This window comes from Schistocerca nitens, chromosome 2 (assembly GCF_023898315.1).
Source record: "Schistocerca nitens isolate TAMUIC-IGC-003100 chromosome 2, iqSchNite1.1, whole genome shotgun sequence".
Classification (NCBI taxonomy): Eukaryota; Metazoa; Arthropoda; class Insecta; order Orthoptera; family Acrididae; genus Schistocerca; species Schistocerca nitens.
The window spans coordinates 999,215,992-999,236,420 of NC_064615.1; the positions used below are offsets into that span (position 1 = coordinate 999,215,992).

General features: G+C 42.5%; 1 protein-coding gene across 1 annotated transcript in view; it reads left to right on the forward strand.

Annotated features, from left to right (window-relative positions):
- LOC126237325 (uncharacterized) overlaps window positions 1–20,429 on the forward strand; it is a 46,967-nt gene that overhangs the window by 13,770 nt on the left and 12,768 nt on the right. Inside the window, exon 2 of the mRNA XM_049947294.1 lies at window positions 5,197–5,334. Coding sequence (XP_049803251.1) covers window positions 5,197–5,334 — 138 coding nt within the window. The remainder of the gene's footprint in view (window positions 1–5,196; window positions 5,335–20,429) is intronic.

Genomic DNA, 20,429 nt, shown 5'->3' on the forward strand with positions numbered 1-20,429 from the left:
GATTGGATTGCTGCCTTGTATTAACTGAGTGAAAGCTGCTATTTCTTTAGAATAAGCTGATATTGTTAACAAGAAACGACAGTAAAGAATATATGTATTGAGAGGACAATGTCAAAATACCCAGACAAGTGAAAATGGGTCGACAAGAGGTTCGCCAACTTACACCACCCATTGCGCGACCTCCCCGTTTCTGAGCCATAAATATCCTTTTAGAATGGGAACAGTTACCCCAAAATATAATACCATACGACATAAGCTTATGAAAATAAGCAAAGTAGACTAATTTTCCTGTCGAACGATCACGTTCTTCAGATAACGTTCGCATAGTAAAAATGGCAACATTAAGTCTCTGACCAAGATCCTGAACGTGGGCTTTCCACAACAGTTTACTATCTACCTGAACACCTAGAAATTTGAACTGTTCAGTTTCACTAATCATATGCCCATTCTGTGAAACTAAAACGTAGAGTTTTGTTCAATTGTGAGTTAGAAACTGTAAAGACTGAGCCTTACTGTGGTTTAGCGTTAGTTTATTTTCTGCAAGCTTGGGTCATAGAGTGCACATTTGAAACGGAGCCAATGTTGCACACAACATCCTTTACTACCAAGGTAGTGTCATCAGCAAACATAACTATTTTAGAATTACCAGTAATACTAGAAGGAATATCATCTGCATAAATAAGGAACAGGAGTGGCCCCAACATTGATCACTGCCCCCCCCCCCCCTTTGACTGTATCCCACTCAGATCCCACACCACATCCATTCTCAACACTGTGAATAATGACCTTTTTGTGTCTGTTGCTAAAGTAGAGGTGAACCAATTGTGAGCTACTCCCCGTATTCCATAATGATCCAACTCCTGGAGCAATATTTTGTGATCAACACTATAAAACGCCGTAGTTAAATAAAAAAATATGTCTAGCGTTCGAAACCTTTTCTTTAACCTATCCAGTATTTCACAGAGAAAAGAGAATACAGCTTTTTCAGTTATTAAACGACTTCTAATGCTTAAATGTACATTTGATAGCAAATTATGTGATTTAAAATGATCAATTATCCTTACATACGCAGCCTTTTCAATAAGTTTAGCAGACACTGACAGCATACTAATAGGTCTAAAATTGTCTACATTATCCCTTTCTCCCTTTTTATAAAGCAGCTTTACTACTGAGTACCTTAATCGTTCAGGAAACAGAACTTTCGTAAAGGAAAAATTACAAATATGGCTAAATACCAGGCTAACGAGTGCAGCACAGTACTTTAATATTCTGCTAGGCACTCCATCATATCCATAAGAGTCCTTAGTCTTCAGTGATTCAGTTATTGACTCAATCTCCCCCTTGCCTGTATCACAGAATAGTACAGGGCTATTACAAATGATTGAAGCGATTTCATAAATTCACTGTAGCTCCATTCATTGACATATGGTCACGACACACTACAGATACGTAGAAAAACTCATAAAGTTTTGTTCGGCTGAAGCCGCACTTCAGGTTTCTGCCGCCAGAGCGCTCGAGAGCGCAGTGAGACAAAATGGCGACAGGGGCCGAGAAAGCGTATGAAATGCACTCACATCAGTCAGTCATAACAGTGCAACGACACTTCAGGACGAAGTTCAACAAAGATCCACCAACTGCTAACTCCATTCGGCGATGGTATGCGCAGTTTAAAGCTTCTGGATGCCTCTGTAAGGGGAAATCAACGGGTCGGCCTGCAGTGAGCGAAGAAACGGTTGAACGCGTGCGAGCAAGTTTCACGCGTAGCCCGCGGAAGTCGATGAATAAAGCAAGCAGGGAGCTAAACGTACCACAGCCGACGGTTTGGAAAATCTTACGGAAAAGGCTAAAGCAGAAGCCTTACCGTTTACAATTGCTACAAGCCCTGACACCCGATGACAAAGTCAAACGCTTTGAATTTTCGGCGCGGTTGCAACAGCTCATGGAAGGGGATGCTTTCAGTGCGAAACTTGTTTTCAGTGATGAAGCAACATTTTTTCTTAATGGTGAAGTGAACAGACACAATGTGCGAATATGGGCGGTAGAGAATCCTCACGAATTCGTCCAGCAAATTCGCAATTCACCAAAAGTTAACGTGTTTTGTGCAATCTCACGGTTTAAAGTTTACGGCCCCTTTTTCTTCTGCGAAAAAAATGTTACAGGACACGTGTATCTGGACATGCTGGAAAATTGGCTCATGCCACAACTGGAGACCGACAGCGCCGACTTCATCTTTCAACAGGATGGTGCTCCACCGCACTTCCATCGTGATGTTCGGCATTTCTTAAACAGGAGATTGGAAAACCGATGGATCGGTCGTGGTGGAGATCATGATCAGCAATTCATGTCATGGCCTCCACGCTCTCCCGACTTTCTGTGGGGTTATGTGAAAGATTCAGTATTTAAACCTCCTCTACCAAGAAACATGCCAGAACTGCGAGCTCGCTTCAACGATGCTTTCGAACTCATTGATGGGGACATGTTGCGCCGAGTGTGGGAGGAACTTGATTATCGGCTTGATGTCTGCCGAATCACTAAAGGGGCACATATCGAACGTTTTTGAATGCCTAAAAAAACTTTTTGAGTTTTTGTATGTGTGTGCAAAGCATTGTGAAAATATCTCAAATAATAAAGTTATTGTAGAGCTGTGAAATCGCTTCAATCATTTGTAATAACCCTGTATTTCAGACATCAGTCTCAGAAAAGCATTTTCCAAGAGAGTTATATGATTCCCTGTAGAAACTAAATTTTTATTTAATTCACCAGCAATGCTCAGAAAATGATTGTTAAATAGTGTACATATATCTCATTTATCAGTAACAGAAATATTTTTACTGCGAACTGACTTTATATCATCAACCTTGTGCTGCTGACCAGACACTTCCTTCAAAACTGACCATATGGTTTTAATTTTATCCTGTGAATTACCTGTTCTATTTGAGTACCAAACACTCTTTGCCTTCCTAGTAACAATTTTAAGCACCTTACAATACTGTTCGTAATGGGCTACTGTAGCTTCATTGTCACTATTTCTAAAATTTTGATATAATACCCGCTTCGTTCTACACGATATCCTTATCCCACTAGTCAGACACCCAGGCTGCCTTTTACTGCTAGTACACCGTTTAAAACGCTCCCGTGGAAAGCAACTCTCAACGAGTATGAGAAATGTGTTAAGGAAACATTGTATTTGTCATATATGTTATCGGCTGTATAAATATCCTGCCACTCTTGTTCCTTAACGAGGTTCAGAGAACTCTCTGCTGCCATTGGATTAGCTTTCGTACATAGTTTGTAATTATTTATGACATTTGTTTGAGTACAAAGGCCTTTTAATGTAAAAATTTGTGCATCATGGTCTGAAAGGCCATTCACACTTTTGCTAACAGAATGCTCACCTAGTAATGAAGAATGAATAAAAATATTGTCAGTGACTGTGCTGCTGTTTCCCTGAAACCTAGTTGGAAAAAACGCAGTCTGCAGTAGATCATATGAGTTTAGGAGATATACCATCATCCTTTTTCTTGCATAATCACATACAAAATTCGTATTGAAGTCACACATATAACTAATTTCTGGTACTTCCTATAAAGTGAGCCAAGAATCCTCTCTAGGTCGAGCAGAAAAGCTCTGAATCCAGAGTTAGGGGGACTATAAACAACAACAATTAGAAGTTTAGTTTCACTAAATTTAACTGCAGTTCTTGGGGATATTACAGTTGTGATCTGATGAAAGTACAATCATCCGGCCACAAGTGTGGGTCCTACAAGTGGTCAGGGAGATGATTCACTGCAACTGTAACAGATGACATGAGTTTGCTTTATTACATAAATTACTTAACTTTGCAACAGGAGTACTGGATAATTTACAACCATCATGGACTAGCAAAGCATTACCTAATGAGCTAATTGACAAACTGTCCTCTTGAGGTACAATGTTTAAGCAACAGTACAAGTTCATCTGACACTTCACAAGCCATGTTTCTTAACGATGTTGTTGACTGCTATATCTAAGGTCTCGAAATGGGGAAAAGCTGTTGCATGCTCTACACTACGTTGACCTAAGCGTGAGGATGGTGCTAAAATGACAGGGAAAGCGCGGTCTCCAGGAGCACCTCGCATACGTCGTTGCCGATTGCAGCAAGCTCTCACTAATGCCTGTGAGAGCGATTCGCACCGCCGACTGTAGTGTGGTATCGCGACATGTGTACAATACCTCAATTACAAACTCTATCGTCCCCTACAGCTTTTCTCCTCTACTGTTCCAACTAGTACCATGGAATTTATTCCCTGGTCTCTCATTTCCTATCAACTAGTCGCTTGTCAGTGGTCTCCACACGTTCCGTTTCACTCCGATTCTACGAACAACCTTCTCATTTCGTATCTTATCAGTTCATAGAATTTTCAGTATTCTTTTATAGCACGGTACCTCAAATCCCATGGGCTCTTTTCGCTAGATTTTGGTTCACTACCATACAATGCTGTGCTCCAAACGTACACACTCAGAAATGTCTTTCTCAGAATAAGTCCTACTTTCGGTACTAATAGACTTCTTTTGGCAGTGAATGCCCTCTTTGCGTGTGCTCTTCAGCATTTTGTTTTCTCTTTGATTTGTCAAGCATATATTATTTTGCTTTCGAGGTAGCCTGATAACTTCCTCTACATCATGGACACCAATGGAGATGTTGCATTTATCACTAACTTCATTTCAGCTAATCTTCATTACTTTCGTCTCAACATGTTTTGGTCTCAGTCCGTAATCTGTACTGACTAGATTTGTCATTCTGTTCAACAGGTCCTGCAAAACCTTCTTCACTTACACTGACGATAGCAATGCATTCAGCGGGTATTAGCACTAACAGCCCTTCACCAGGAATTTTAAGCCCAGTCTTGAATCTTTGTTACTTCCGTCGCTGCTGCTTGAACGGTAGTTGTGAAAGACTGCAACTCTGTCTATCTTTTTAATGTGACTGCTACGTTCTTGGTCTTCCATTCTTACTGTTTGCTCTTGGTTATTGCACTTACATATATGTTTCATATTAAACAAAAAGTCAGAAGAATTCAACGACCAACCACTTCCATAAGGACGCAGGACAGAAGAGCTGTGAAAAATTTATGCGGGGTCTCAAACGCTGACTATTTGAGTACGAGATACCTGAAATACTAAATCAAACATTCAGAAATATTTCAAATGTTTCAGACGATGACAATATACCCATCAAGTGCTACGTCTGCGATTCCACAAAGGATTCTCGCTGTGGAGATCCATTCGACCGTCCGGCGGACCTGCTGCTGACCTGTCCGGGAGAGTACACCTGCATCAAGAAAAAATTCACAGGTGAGATTCTCACCAATCTGTTTCACTGACACGGTCACAGCGGCAGGGACCACAAAAAGCTCATATTTTAGTATTTCATGTAATTATTGACTGAATTTCAGAATTTTTGTATCAAAGGTACTTATTAAATGTTATAATTTTACTTTAAAGGTGTAACACTGAGACGGACCTGGTTGTTCCGTCCCATTACGTCATTTCAAGGTATCCAGAATTCCTGTATTGGTAATGACAGAATGGTATTTATTACTATTTGCTCTGGTACGCAGAAGCTCTGGTGTAGAGGTGCACCCCACTATGTTTATCTGACTATGTATTAATGCACATCCTCTTCCTATTCCTGTTGTGTTGCTCTTAAACGTCAGAATGAATGTTTGTTTCGGGTGTGATTTGAGAGTATAATAGCTGTAATGCAAAGATGTGTGTTTTGTTTGGTCTGGTGCCCACAAAAGTCTCGTAGGTAGACTGGCAAAGACGCACCAATAGTGCGAAAGTATACGGGAGATGGTAGCAAGTCTTCCCCCCTCCTTCACTGATGAGCAAAGAAACCGATAGGGGTGCTCCACCATTTGTCGTCGGTCAGGTTCCAGATGGCAGAGAGTATGGACGGAATATGAGCTCGTCTCCGTCAAACAGTTACCTAATGCACTACTGGCCATTAAAATTGCTACACCAAGAAGAAATGCAGATGATAAACGGGTATTAATTGGACAAATATATTATACTAGAACTGACATGTGGTTACATTTTCACGCAATTTGGGTGCCTAGATCCTGGGAAATCAGTACCCAGAACAACCACCTCTGGCCGTAATAACGGCCTTCATAAACCTGGGCATTGAGTCAAACAGAGCTTGGATAGCGTGTACAGGTACAGCTGCCCATGCAGCTTCAACACGATACCGCAGTTCATCAAGAGTAGTGACTGGCGTATTATGACGAGCCAGTTGCTCGGCCACCATTAACCAGACGTTTCCAATTGGTGAGTGACCTGGAGAATGTGCTGGCCATGGCAGCATTCGAACATTTTCTGTATCCAGAAAGGCCCGTACAGGACCTGCAACATGCGGTCGTGCATTATCCTGCTGAAATGTAGGGTTTAGCAGGGATCGAATGAAGGGTAGACATCTGAAATGTAACGTCCACTGTTCAAAGTGCCGTCAATGCGAACAAGAGGTTACCGAGACGTGTAACCAATGGCACCCCATTACGCTGGGCGATACGCCAGTATGGCGATGACGGATACACGTTTCCAATGTGCGTTCACCGCGATATCGCCAAACACGGATGCGACCATCATGATGCTGTAAACCGAACCTGGATTCATCCGAAAAAAATGACGTTCTGTCATTCGTGCACCCAGGTTCGTCATTGAGTACACCATCGCAGGTGCTCCTGTCTGTGATGCAGCGTCGAGGGTAACCGCAGCCATGGTCTCCGAGCTGATAGTCCATGCTGCTGCAAACGTCGACGAACTGTTCGTGCTGATGGTTGTTGTCTTGCAAAACGTCACCATCTGTTGATTCAGGGATCGAGACGGGGCTGCACGATCCGTTGCAGCCATGCGGATAAGATGCCTGTCATCTCGATTTCTAGTGATACGAGGCCGTTGGGATCCAGCACGGCGTTCCGTATTACCCTCCTGAACCCACCGTTTCCATATTCTGCTAACAGTCGTTGGATCTCGACCAACACGAGCAGCAATGTCGCGATACGATAAACCGCAATCGCGATAGGCTACAATCCGACCTTTATGAAAGTCGGAAACGTGATGGTACGAATTTCTCCTCCTTACACGACGCATCACAACAACGTTTCACCAGGCAACGCCGGTCAACTGCTGTTTGTGTATGAGAAATCGGTTGGAAACTTCCCTCATGTCAGCACGTTGTAGGTGTCGCTACCGTCGTCAAACTTTTTGTGAATGCTCTGAAAAGCTTATCCTTTGCATATCACAGCATCTTCTTCCTGTCGGTTAAATTTCGCGTCTGTAGCACGTCATCTTCGTGGTGTAGCAATTTTAATGGCCAGTAGTGTTTAACAGAAGTATGCCGTATATCATACGTAGATTCGGTCAGTAATCCGCTCTTTTCCAACATTATCACAGCTATGCCCACGTTGTGGCCACTTTTTTAATTGTTTTACGAGTGTGTTGGATGGTTAGAGTTCACGATTCAAACGTGAGCGTGGAGATCTTTGTAATCCAGTTTTAAGTTCATATTTCATTTCATTAAATTCCAGAGTTCATCTGATTTTTATTGGTAGCGAGATATCTCCCCTTGTGCAACTTTCAACCATACGGCAGTAGCCTTCTGAAAAAGAGTAATCACCTTCAGTTTAGCAATTGGGCGTGTGGATAGCATGAAACATTTAAAGAATTTTGCGCGTGACGTTAGTTTCCCTGATTAATTTTTTTTCTTTTTGGCCTTTGTCTCCACGGTGCCAAGCGTGCAGTACTGTACGGAGAAACGGCCACCAGCATACTAAATGAAAATCAATAAGATTTTGCGTGTGAAACTGTAATACACTCCTGGAAATGGAAAAAAGAACACATTGACACCGGTGTGTCAGACCCACCATACTTGCTCCGGACACTGCGAGAGGGCTGTACAAGCAATGATCACACGCACGGCACAGCGGACACACCAGGAACCGCGGTGTTGGCCGTCGAATGGCGCTAGCTGCGCAGCATTTGTGCACCGCCGCCGTCAGTGTCAGCCAGTTTGCCGTGGCATACGGAGCTCCATCGCAGTCTTTAACACTGGTAGCATGCCGCGACAGCGTGGACGTGAACCGTATGTGCAGTTGACGGACTTTGAGCGAGGGCGTATAGTGGGCATGCGGGAGGCCGGGTGGACGTACCGCCGAATTGCTCAACACGTGGGGCGTGAGGTCTCCACAGTACATCGATGTTGTCGCCAGTGGTCGGCGGAAGGTGCACGTGCCCGTCGACCTGGGACCGGACCGCAGCGACGCAAGACCGTAGGATCCTACGCAGTGCCGCAGGGGACCGCACCGCCACTTCCCAGCAAATTAGGGACACTGTTGCTCCTGGGGTATCGGCGAGGACCATTCGCAACCGTCTCCATGAAGCTGGGCTACGGTCCCGCACACCGTTAGGCCGTCTTCCGCTCACGCCCCAACATCGTGCAGCCCGCCTCCAGTGGTGTCGCGACAGGCGTGAATGGAGGGACGAATGGAGACGTGTCGTCTTCAGCGATGAGAGTCGCTTCTGCCTTGGTGCCAATGATGGTCGTATGCGTGTTTGGCGCCGTGCAGGTGAGCGCCACAATCAGGACTGCATACGACCGAGGCACACAGGGGCAACACCCGGCATCATGGTGTGGGGAGCGATCTCCTACACTGGCCGTACACCACTGGTGATCGTCGAGGGGACACTGAATAGTGCACGGTACATCCAAACCGTCATCGAACCCATCGTTCTACCATTCCTAGACCGGCAAGGGAACTTGCTGTTCCAACAGGACAATGCACGTCCGCATGTATCCCGTGCCACCCAACGTGCTCTAGAAGGTGTAAGTCAACTACCCTGGCCAGCAAGATCTCCGGATCTGTCCCCCATTGAGCATGTTTGGGACTGGATGAAGCGTCGTCTCACGCGGTCTGCACGTCCAGCACGAACGCTGGTCCAACTGAGGCGCCAGGTGGAAATGGCATGGCAAGCCGTTCCACAGGACTACATCCAGCATCTCTACGATCGTCTCCATGGGAGAATAGCAGCCTGCATTGCTGCGAAAGGTGGATATACACTGTACTAGTGCCGACATTGTGCATGCTCTGTTGCCTGTGTCTATGTGCCTGTGGTTCTGTCAGTGTGATCATGTGATGTATCTGACCCCTGGAATGTGTCAATAAAGTTTCCCCTTCCTGGGACAATGAATTCACGGTGTTCTTATTTCAATTTCCAGGAGTGTATAAAATCCAAGAATGATCATAGATGGTGACTGATTTAGAGCCATGGATTTCCAAGATCCCACGTGGGCTTGGGTGCTCAGTCGGTGAGCTAACGGACGTTCTTGTGGAAACACAAAACAGGCTAGTTGGTTGACTGGGGAGGGGACCAAACAGGGACGTCATCGGTCCCATAGCAGTTGGGAAGGATGGGGAAGGATGTCGGCCCTGCCCTTTCAAAGGAACCATTCCGCCGTTTGCCTCAAGCGATATAGGGAAATCACGGAAAACCTAAATCAGGATGGCCGGACGTGGGTTTGAACCGTTGTCCTCCAGAATGCAAGGCCAGTGTGCTAACCACAGCGCAGCCTCGCTCAGTATATAGAGTAGGAATTGCGTGTGTTTCGTGTGAAGGATTGATACTATCCATCAACGATCAAAGATTGTAACTTTATTGGCAATGACAAGATGTTAATGAAATGTTATGGGTGATTCGTCATTGCATACGGTTGTTCTTGTAGAAATTGATTGTTGGTTTTGCAAGTGTTCGTGTGACGGATTTAATAGAATGAATGTCATTTCTGTGTATTAACAATTAATAAATGTATCTGCTTGCTTATCACGCGACCGTCCGCTATAAGATCGCGTCCTAGCACGCGATGTTGTTCCCGCCCAAATCAGAGGGGGACACCGAAATTCGGTTTAAATAGATTGTATTAAAATACCACTTGTTACTCAGTCCACGTGTGGCATGGGTATGAGAGTGTCGTGTGAGAACGGTAATCCCAAGAGTAACGGAACATTTCGCTTTATCACGTGTGTATCACTGAACTAAGAGACCATTTAGATTAGAAGGAGAACGCATAATGTCCTTGTAACTTGAATGTTAATTTGTGCAGAACTGAGAAGAGGGGCGTGCGGCCCAAGGAAAGTGGTATTTAAATGGTAATATTACGTGTGTGAAACAATAATTTCACCCCGTGTCCCGTACCCAGTAAATGCAATCCTGAACTGAGCCACCGTAATAATGTGAAATCAGAAATTATTGAAAGTGAAGATTCCATATGAGAGTATATGGTGCCTGAAAGCGGGGCAGATGCTGTCGGTTAGCTGGGTTTTTTGGTTGCTTGAGGCCCACACCCCACCTCACCACTTCCTTTGCGTTATCCGCTGCGAAATAGGTTCACTGAATCATCATTAAATTAATAACCATTTAGACAATCCGTGCTATCCCTTTACTGACTATTTGTCAAGCACTGAATGAAGCAATGCAGGGAGAGTATCAGTATCAATGCAAACTTAGATCACCAGAGTCAAGAAACGGCCCCTTACCAAATTCGGCACAGAGTAAAATTTAGTCACTCAAATTGTCCACAAGTAGGAAAGATAGGCAGGATCAACGGTAATCATGCAACACAATGAGTCAAGCATTGAAGTTAGAAACTGTGTATATGTCTCGAGGCGGCATACCTAATGATGTGATGATGATGATGTTTGGTTCGTGGGCTGCTCAACTGCGCGGTTATCAGCGCCCGTACAAATTCCCAATCTTTACTCAATCCAATCTTGCCACTTTCAATGAATGATGATGAAACGATGAGGACAGCACCAATATCCAGTCTCCGGGCAGAGAAAATCTCCCAACCCGGCCGGGAATCGAACTCGGGACCGCATGATCCAGACGCAGCAACGATAGCCACAAGACCACGAGCTGTGGGCGCCTAATGGTATGGAAATCACTCACACTATACTGCGCTACAGAATTAAATGATCACTTTTCCGATTCTGCAGAGAACCTCCTCATTCTTTACTTCATCAGTTCACCTCATTTTCAACATTCTTCTGCAGCACCACATCTAAAATCCTGGGATTCTTTTCTTTTCCAGTTTTTCCACAGTCCATATTTCGCATCATACAGTGCTGTGTTCCAAACGTACATTCTCAGAAATTTCTTGCTCAAAGTAAGGCCTCCGCTGACGTTAGGAGACTTCTCTTGGCCAGGAACGCTCTTTTTGCCAGAGCTAGTCAGTTTATTACATCCTCCTTGCTCCATCCATCATGGGTTACTTTGTTTCCGAGAGAGAGAAATTCTGTATCTTCGTCTCATCATGATCCCAATTTTCATGTTAAGTTTCTGTTTCTGTTCATTTCTGCAAATTCTAATTTCTTTCGCGATTCTTCGATTTACCCTCAATGCAGTCCTAAGTGAATTGTGTTTCTGTTTCCTGAATTTCCCTGAACATTATTGTACTTCCTTCTTTCGTCGATTGGCTGAAGTATTTCTTCTGATATCCATGGTTACTTTTCGTGGTTACATTCTTGGTACATATGTAGCCTCAGAGAACCTCAAGTGTATTTCTTCATTCCTTAGTATTAACTTGTCTCACTTCATTTCCTGTTGATTTTCCCCGACTAGTCCTTTAAATTTAAGCCTGCCTTACATAATTGCTAAATTATGGTCGGAATCTGTGTCTGCTCCTGGGTACACCTTGCAATACAATATCTGGTTACGAAGTGTCTGCATGATCATGACGCAATTTAACTGCAATCTTCCCATACATCTCGGCCTTCACCGAGTTCACCTCCTCCTCTTGTTATCCTTGATCAGAAAATTCACTGTTACGAACTGAAATTTATTGCAGAACTCAAGTATTCTTCCTCCTCTCTCATTCCTGGTACCAAACCCATTTCCTCCTGTAACCCTTTCTCTATAATCCAATTAGATTTTCATCTTCGTTTAGGTATTGAATTACCCGTTCGTTATCCTCATATACTTTCTCTGTCTCCATCTTCAGCGTGCGACGCCGGCATGTGTACCTGAAATGTTGTTGCCAGAGTTTGCCGGCTATCGATTCCAATGAGAACCATCCAATCACTCGAATGTTCACAGTAACTCACTCTCCGCCCTACCTCCGTATTCATAGTACGTCCTACTCCCGTTATACCATTTTCTGCTGTTGTTGATATTACCCTATACTTGTCTGACCAGAAATCCTTGTCTTCTTTCCATTTAACTTCATTGACCCCCACTATATCCAGATTGACCCTTAGCACTTCCCTTTTCTGATTTTCTAGCTTCCCTACCACGTTCAAACTTCTGACATTCCACACCAAGACTGGTAAAACGTTACCCTTTCGTTGGTTATTCAATCTTGTTCTTATGGTCACCTCTCCATTGCAGCCCCGTCCAGGTGATCCAAATGGGAGACTAGTCCGGAATCTTTCTCCAATGAAGAGATGCTCACGACACTTTTTCAACAACAGGCCACATGTCTTACGTATCTTTAGTGCAGCAATTTGCCATTGATAATCACTGATTCTTCTTGCCCTTAGGGCAGTTTCCCACCTCAAGAGCAAGAGAGTACCCTGAACCCATGTCCACACGTGCACGCTACTGGGATTGTTGTTGATCTGTACAGGAAAGAGATTACACCAGATGAGAACGGCATCACCACCACACCTTCAACAGCTGCTTCCAGATTTGTGAGAATCCCTTTTTTAGGGAACCTTTCGTACGCTTTAGCCAAACTTCTTCAAAAATACGATATAAACATGACACATTCGTCGGCTAACAGGGTGGGAAATGAGTGCCTATATATCAGACTTGTTAACAATTTTACCATGGAGGCAGCAGATAATGGCAATTCATTAACACAGTGAATCTTAGCCTTGAAGAAAGCGAGTAAGTAACGTAGCGGATGACAGGAGGAAGTATGTATCACGGAATGACTTGTAGTTGGCTTGCGGTAAATATGAAACATAATACTAAGTACAGTAAGTTGTAACTGAAAATCTAAATAATTAAGTACGAAATGTTCATTCATCAATACCGGGATGAATTCCATTTTTGGACGAAGTGTACTGAAGTTTTCTACTAACCCTTTGACATTTTATGCTTGTCTGTTGAAGAGAACAAAAATGTTGACATATCGACGGTTAAAGAGGACTTGTTTGGAATTGTATTTGTTATTATTTTGATAGCTATATTTAAGACTATTTACAGAAACATCGACGATGAAACCCGCTACAGAGCTACCCATAGCCAGGTCTTCGGTTTTTCTATAGTATTTGACACTAAATGAAAAATGATTATGAGCTGTTAGCAGCGGTAGGGTGCAGTAGATTTCATTAGTCTCGTCTTGTGTAAGTCAGGTCTTATTTACAAAATTTTCTTGTATGGGAGAAATTGTCTCATTTATTGGAACATTAGTGTTAATATTTTTATAACCGAAGATAGGAGAACACTGTTAGCTGAAAAACGCCACTAGTGACTAAATCAGCTAATTCTATCCTGTTTCGTATTGAGAAGTTCTGCTTGAATACAAAGTTCTCTTGCAAAAGTTTTAATAGGTATTCAGAGACTAGTTCCCCCATGTTACCATACCATTAGAATCGTACTATTGGGTGAAGCAATATATGACCTTTAATTTGGGCACATTACAATGAGACTTTAGGATTCATTATTTTCATTTTTGCCGTCACATCAGGGTAGAATTAAACTCCTTTGCAAATTGTTTTGGTGGTCAGTTTAGATCTCATGATGTTATCATTATTACGGAACTATAACGTTTTGGTGATGCAGTCAATTTTGTAGTGGAAGTACTTTCTTTAATCACTGGTAACTCATTGTTATTAGTTTTTAATGATAAGTAATGAACATTTTTGGATTTCTTACGAGAGGCTTTCTCTATTAGCTCATTAGCTCTACAAATGATTTTAATCTTCTCATCTCTGGGGCATGGGGAAACGTCAATGACTATTTTCTAATCCACTGTTAGGGACGTCGCTAGTTTCCTACCTGGATTAGGCTGAATGCCGTGTTTCAGACTCTCACTTAAAATTGCATTCCTTCTTGGTCAAAGCGTATGCCAGAGAGACTAAACACTCCGTCAGAAAACAAGAAAGACCTCCCACGTTAGCACACTCTTTTTTAGGTGTAGGGCAGTAAACGTATCTTTAATTATTTAACTTACGAGACTAGGTGCGAGCGATCGGTTGGACAGTATTCCAAACAAATTGGTTGGCAACTCTCATTCAAATATCCAATTGGTCATAATACCGAAGTTAAACTGCTGAGACATAAACTTCGTGGGAAAGTAGATTAAGATTATCTTTTTCCTTGTATAAACACCTAATGTAGCTTGAAATGAGGAATCTAGTACACTTAAGGAAGTCTTTATTCGGGTGTTAGTTCTTAGATTTGCCTGCAGGTAGACGGGAATCAGATTATGTTGAAGACAATGTTTCTTGAAAATTATGGTCGCCGTAGTCTTTATTACCTTTAACTTACATTTCATTGTTATGATTCACCAAGTTAGTGACCTGCCATTATCTATATCTTGACCAGTCTTAGATATATCACCACAAGTAACGGCCACAACCCGATTACTGTTGGCGATCCATACAGGAACAAGACTATGCCAGATAAGAACAACATCTGTCCCACGCCATAAGTAGTTATTTCTCAGTTTTTGAGAATCACTTTTGTGGGGAATCTTTCGTACGACTTCGTCAAATTCCTTCAAAAATACGGAATAAGCACTGCATACGTTGCACCCGTGGTCCAGGGTAGCGTCTTTCATTAGTAATCAAAACGTCATCGGTCCCAGGTTCGAATCCCACCACCGCTTAACTTTTGATTACTAATCAGCATTGGCGGCCGAAGACTTCCGGCATAATAAATCACCCTCATTCTGCCAGCGGCCTTGTCAAAGAGGGCGAAGGATCGGACAGAGGTTCAGGGCACTCTCTTGTCCTAGGGTTGGGAAACTGCCCCTCAAGGCGCAAGAATTAGCAATGATCAACGGCATGAGGATGCAGAAGGCGATGGAAACCACAGCATTAAAGACACATAACGTGTATACACAGGACATGCGCCTTGTACCTGAAAAAGTGTCATCACGATCTCTCCACTGGCAAAAGATTCCGTAATAGTCCCCCATTCCGGTCTCTGAGAGGGACTGCCAAGGTGGAAGTGACCATGAGACAAATATTGAAAAACCAATGAAAGGATAACGTTCTAGGTGTTGGGGCGTGTAATATGAGAAGCTTGAAGGTGGTACGGAAACTAGAAATCTGAAAAAGGAAATGCAAATGCTCAATCTAGATATAGTAGGGATCAGTGTGTGGGGTGGCGGGAGGCATAATTGTTAATGTTCCTACTATTTATTTAATGCTGTTGCCGTTCTCAACACTGGCTCTCTAACTACAATATTGGCAACCAGAAAGTGATTAGCAAAACGTGAAGCCTGTAATTAGAATTCATAGTGCCCACTTCATCTGATAAATACATTTATAGCTACAGCTTATAGCTCTGAGGAATTAGGAGATTGTCTGGGATTCATAACCAAAAACCATTCTCTCTAAAATGTTCACTATATTCTGAAAGTCACAGACCAAAAAGAATCCACACAATCCAACTACCAGAGCAGTTCAGAGTCTAATGCGATGATGCAACTATAACTGTTCAAATTAAATGTTTACGTGAATGCTCACCATAATTTGATGATAATGTTCATCAAACGTCACGCTAATAATGGTAGAATGTCTGTCCTGCAGTGGCACGTGAAAATACGACATACGCAAACTAAAGATAGATCATTAACGTAATCCCAAAATTAACACTTCACTCGAAAACGATTTCATGGCTACGCGTATCCCGAGTAACTTATTACTGCATCCGAGGCTGTTTATATCAACGATACCGATGCGACGCGACTCCCGGCACAAGTGGTGCGCTAATCAGCATCTGGATAGAACTGGGGCCATCCTTTTCTCGCGCAGCATTCTTACATATAAAGCCACGGTGCGGACGGCTAAGGGAACGTCTGATCAAATCTGCTCTCCCGATTAGCCGCAGGGCTAGTAATGCACCACTTTAAGTTATCGAATAAATCATTGCTTCCTTTGCGGATGGGCGATGAAGCTTTCAATTTAATTGTGCAATCAGCACACAAGTAAGTAATCATAATAAAAGTCTGATGTGGCTAAGTCAAATATTTTGGGCGAGAGAATTAATTTAATTACACTACACGCAGTAGACGAGCTCTGAACTTGCTCTTTGGAGATACGATATAGCTATAGTTTTATAGTTATTCTGTTGAAACTTCTCACATTTTTATGATTATAGCGGATCTCCCTTCTACTTAAATTTAAACATCCTAGCTTTATTTATTCGCCTACTTAATCTATCTTGCTTCCTTAATTTCTAAGACAAAAACCAGAAAATCATGAATTTCAACTAAAATTTTAATTTGTGAGATCCAGAATACTGTTTCTACTAAATTATTATGCAAAAGGAATCTAAATATAAATTTCTAAGTTTCTAGCTCTTTTCTGTTGCGCCAATGATTTTTACAGAAAAACATCCAAATTTCGAAAATGGGTAAAGTTATTGAACTGATATCCAACACATATTGATTTCGTATTACTCCTGATATGCTAGAAACGTTTCAGCTTATTAACTTCATTTTAAAGTATTGCGCAATATTTATGACGTCAGAGCTAGTTACAGTGGACTAGGCTGGCACACAATGGAAAGGCTGATGTGAATTTTATAAGGCGTGAGTATGCTGCTTCCCTACAAGTGAAGTGAAATGGAAAGAAGACAAGAATTTCTGGTCAGATGAGTATAGGGTAATATCAACAGCAGCAGAACAGAAAATGGTATAAAGGGAGTAGGATTCGTTATAAATAGGGAGATAGGGCAGAGAGTGTGTTATTGTGAACAACTCAGTGATAGGGTTATTCTTATCAGAATGGACAGCAAACAAACACCGCCAGCGATAGTTTAGGTATACATGTCGACGTCGCAAGCTGAAGATGAAGAGATAATGAAAGTATATGAGGATATTTGAAGGGTAATACAGTACGTAAAGAGAGATGAAAATCTAATAGTCATGCGATAACGGAATGCCATTGTAAGGGAAGGAAAAGAAGAAAAGATTACAGAAAAATATGGGCTTGGAACAAGGAATGGGAGAAGAGAAAGACTAATAGAGTTTCGCAATAAATTTCAGCTAGTAATAGCTAATACTCTGCTCAAGAACCGCAAGAGGAGGAGCTATACTTAAAAAAGACCGGGTGATACGAGTAGATTTCAGATAGATTACATTATGGTCAGACAGAGATTATGATATCAGATGTTGTTGTTGTCTTCAGTCCTGAGACTGGTTTGATGCAGCTCTCCATGCTACTCTATCCTGTGCAAGCTTCTTCATCTCCCAGTACTTACTGCAACCTACATCCTTCTGAATCTGCTTAGTGTATTCATCTCTTGGTCTCCCTCTACGATTTTTACCCTCCACACTGCCCTCCAATGCTAAATTTGTGATCCCTTGATGCCTAAGAACATCTCCTACCAACCGGTCCCTTCTTCTTGTCAAGTTGTGCCACAAACACCTCTTCTCCCCAATTCTATTCAATACCTCCTCATTAGTTATGTGATATACCCATCTAATCTTCAGCATTCTTCTGTAGCACCACATTTCGAAAGCTTCTATTCTCTTCTTGTCCAAACTATTTATCGTCCATGTTTCACTTCCATACATGGCTACACTCCATACTTTCAGAAACGACTTCCTGACACTTAAATCTGTACTCGGTGTTAATAAATTTCTCTTCTTCAGAAAAGCTTTCCTTGCCATTGCCAGTCTACATTTTATATCCTCTCTATTTCGACCATCATCAGTTATTTTGCTCCCCAAATAGCAAAACTCCTTTACTACTTTAAGTGTCTCATTTCCTACTCTAAGCCGGCCGAAGTGGCCGCGCGGTTCTGGCGCTGCAGTCTGGAACCGCGAGACCGCTACGGTCGCAGGTTCGAATCCTGCCTCGGGCATGGATGTATGTGATGTCCTTAGGTTAGTTAGGTTTAACTAGTTCTAAGTTCTAGGGGACTAATGACCTCAGCAGTTGAGTCCCATAGTGCTCAGAGCCAGGCTCCTACTCTAATTCCCTCAGCATCACCCGACTTAATTCGACTACATTCCATTATCCTCGTTTTGCTTTTGTTGATGTTCATCTTATATCCTCATTTCAAGACACTGTCTATTCCGTTCAACTGCTCATCCAAGCCCTTTGCTGTCTCTGACAGAATTACAATATCATCGGCGAACCTCAAAGTTTTTATTTCTTCTCCATGGACTTCAACACCTACTCCGAATTTTTCTTTTGTTTCCTTTACCTCTTGCTCAATATACAGATTGAATAACATTGGGGACAGGCTACAACCCTGTCTCAATCCCTTCCCAACCGCTGCTTCCCTTTCATGCCCCTCGACTCTAATAACTGCCACCTGGTTTCTGTACATATCGTAAATAGCCTTTCGCTCCCTGTATTTACCCCTGCCACCTTTAGAATTTGAAAGAGAGTATTCCAGTCCACATTGTCAAAAGCTTTCTCGAAGTCCACAAATGCTAGAAACGTAGGTTTGCCTTCCCTTAATCTATTTTCTAAGATAAGTCGTAAGGTCAGTATTGCCTCACGTTTTCCCACATTTCTGCGCCATCCAAACTGATCTTCCCCGAGGTCGGCTTCTACCAGTTTTTCCATTCGTCTGTAAAGAATTCGTGTTAGTATTTTGCAGCTGTGACTTATTAAACTGATAGTTCGGTAATTTTCACATCTGTCAACACCTGCTTTCTTTGGGATTGGAATTATTATATTCTTCTTGAAGTATGAGGGTATTTCGCTTGTCTCATACATCTTGCTCACCAGATGGTAGAGTTTTGTCAGGACTGGCTCTCCCAAGGCCGTCAGTAGTTCCAATGGAATGTTGTCTACTCCCGGGGCCTTGTTTCGACTCAGGTCTTTCAGTGCTCAGTCAAACTCTTCACGCAGTATCGTATCTCCCATTTCATCTTCATCTACATCCTCTACCATTTCCATAATATTGTCCTCAAACACATCGCCCTTGTATAGACCCTCTATATACTTCTTCCACCTTTCTGCTTTCCCTTCTTTGCTTAGAACTGGGTTTCCATCTGAGCTCTAGATATTCATACAAGTGGCTCTCTTTTCTCCAAAGGTCTCTTTAATTTTCCTGAAAGCAGTATCTATCCCACCCCTAGTGAGATAAGCCTCTACATCCTTACATTTGTCCTGATATCAGATACTGGACTGTAATGTGTACCCAGGAACAGATATAGACACAGATCACAATATAGTAGTGATGAAGAGTAGGCTGAAGTTTAAGGGATTAGTCAGGAAGAACCAATACGCATACAAGTGGGATACGGGAGTACTAAGGAATGACGAGATGCGTTTAAAGTTCCCTAAGGCTATAGATATAGCAATAAGAAATAGCTCAGTCAGCAGTACGGTGAAGTTGAATGGAAATCTCTAAAAAGAGTCATCACAGATGTTGGAAAGAAAAACATAGGTACATAGAATGTAACGGCGAAGAAACCATGGTACTTCAGTCGATAGATGAAAGGAGGAAGTACAAAAATGTCCCAGGAAACTCAGGAATACAGAAATGCAAGTCACTGAGGAATGAAATAAATAGGTCGTGCAGGGAATCTAAGACGAAATGGCTGCATGAAAAATGTGAAGAAATCGAAAAAGAAATGACAGTCGGAAGGACAGACTAAACATACAGGAAAGTCAAAACAACCTTCGCTGTCATTAAAAGCAAGCATGGTAGCGTTAAGAGTGCAGCAGGAATTCCGCTGCTAAATGCAGAGGAGAGAGCGGGTAGGTGGGAGCAATACATTGAAAGCCTCTATGAGGGGGAAGATTTGTCTGATGTGATAGAAGAAGAAACAGGAGTCGATTTAGAAGAAATCCAGTATTAGAACCAGAATTTAAAAGAGCTTTGGAGGACTTCCGATCAAATAAGGCAGAAGGGGTAGATAACATTCCATCAGAATTTCTAAAATCATTGGGGGAAGTGGCAACAAAACGTCTTTCACGATGGTGAGTAGAATCGATGTGTCTGGCGATATACCATTTGACTTTCGGAAAAATATCTTCCACACAGTTCCGAAGACTCCAAGAGCTGACAAGTGCAAGAATTATCGCATAATCAGCTCAACAGCTCATGCATCCAAGTTGCTGACAAGAATAATATACAGAAGAATGGAAAAAGAAAATTGAGAATGTGCTAGATGACGATCAGTTTGGATTTAGGAAAGGTAAAGGCACCAAAGAGGCAATTCTGACGTCGCGGTTGATAATGGAACAAGA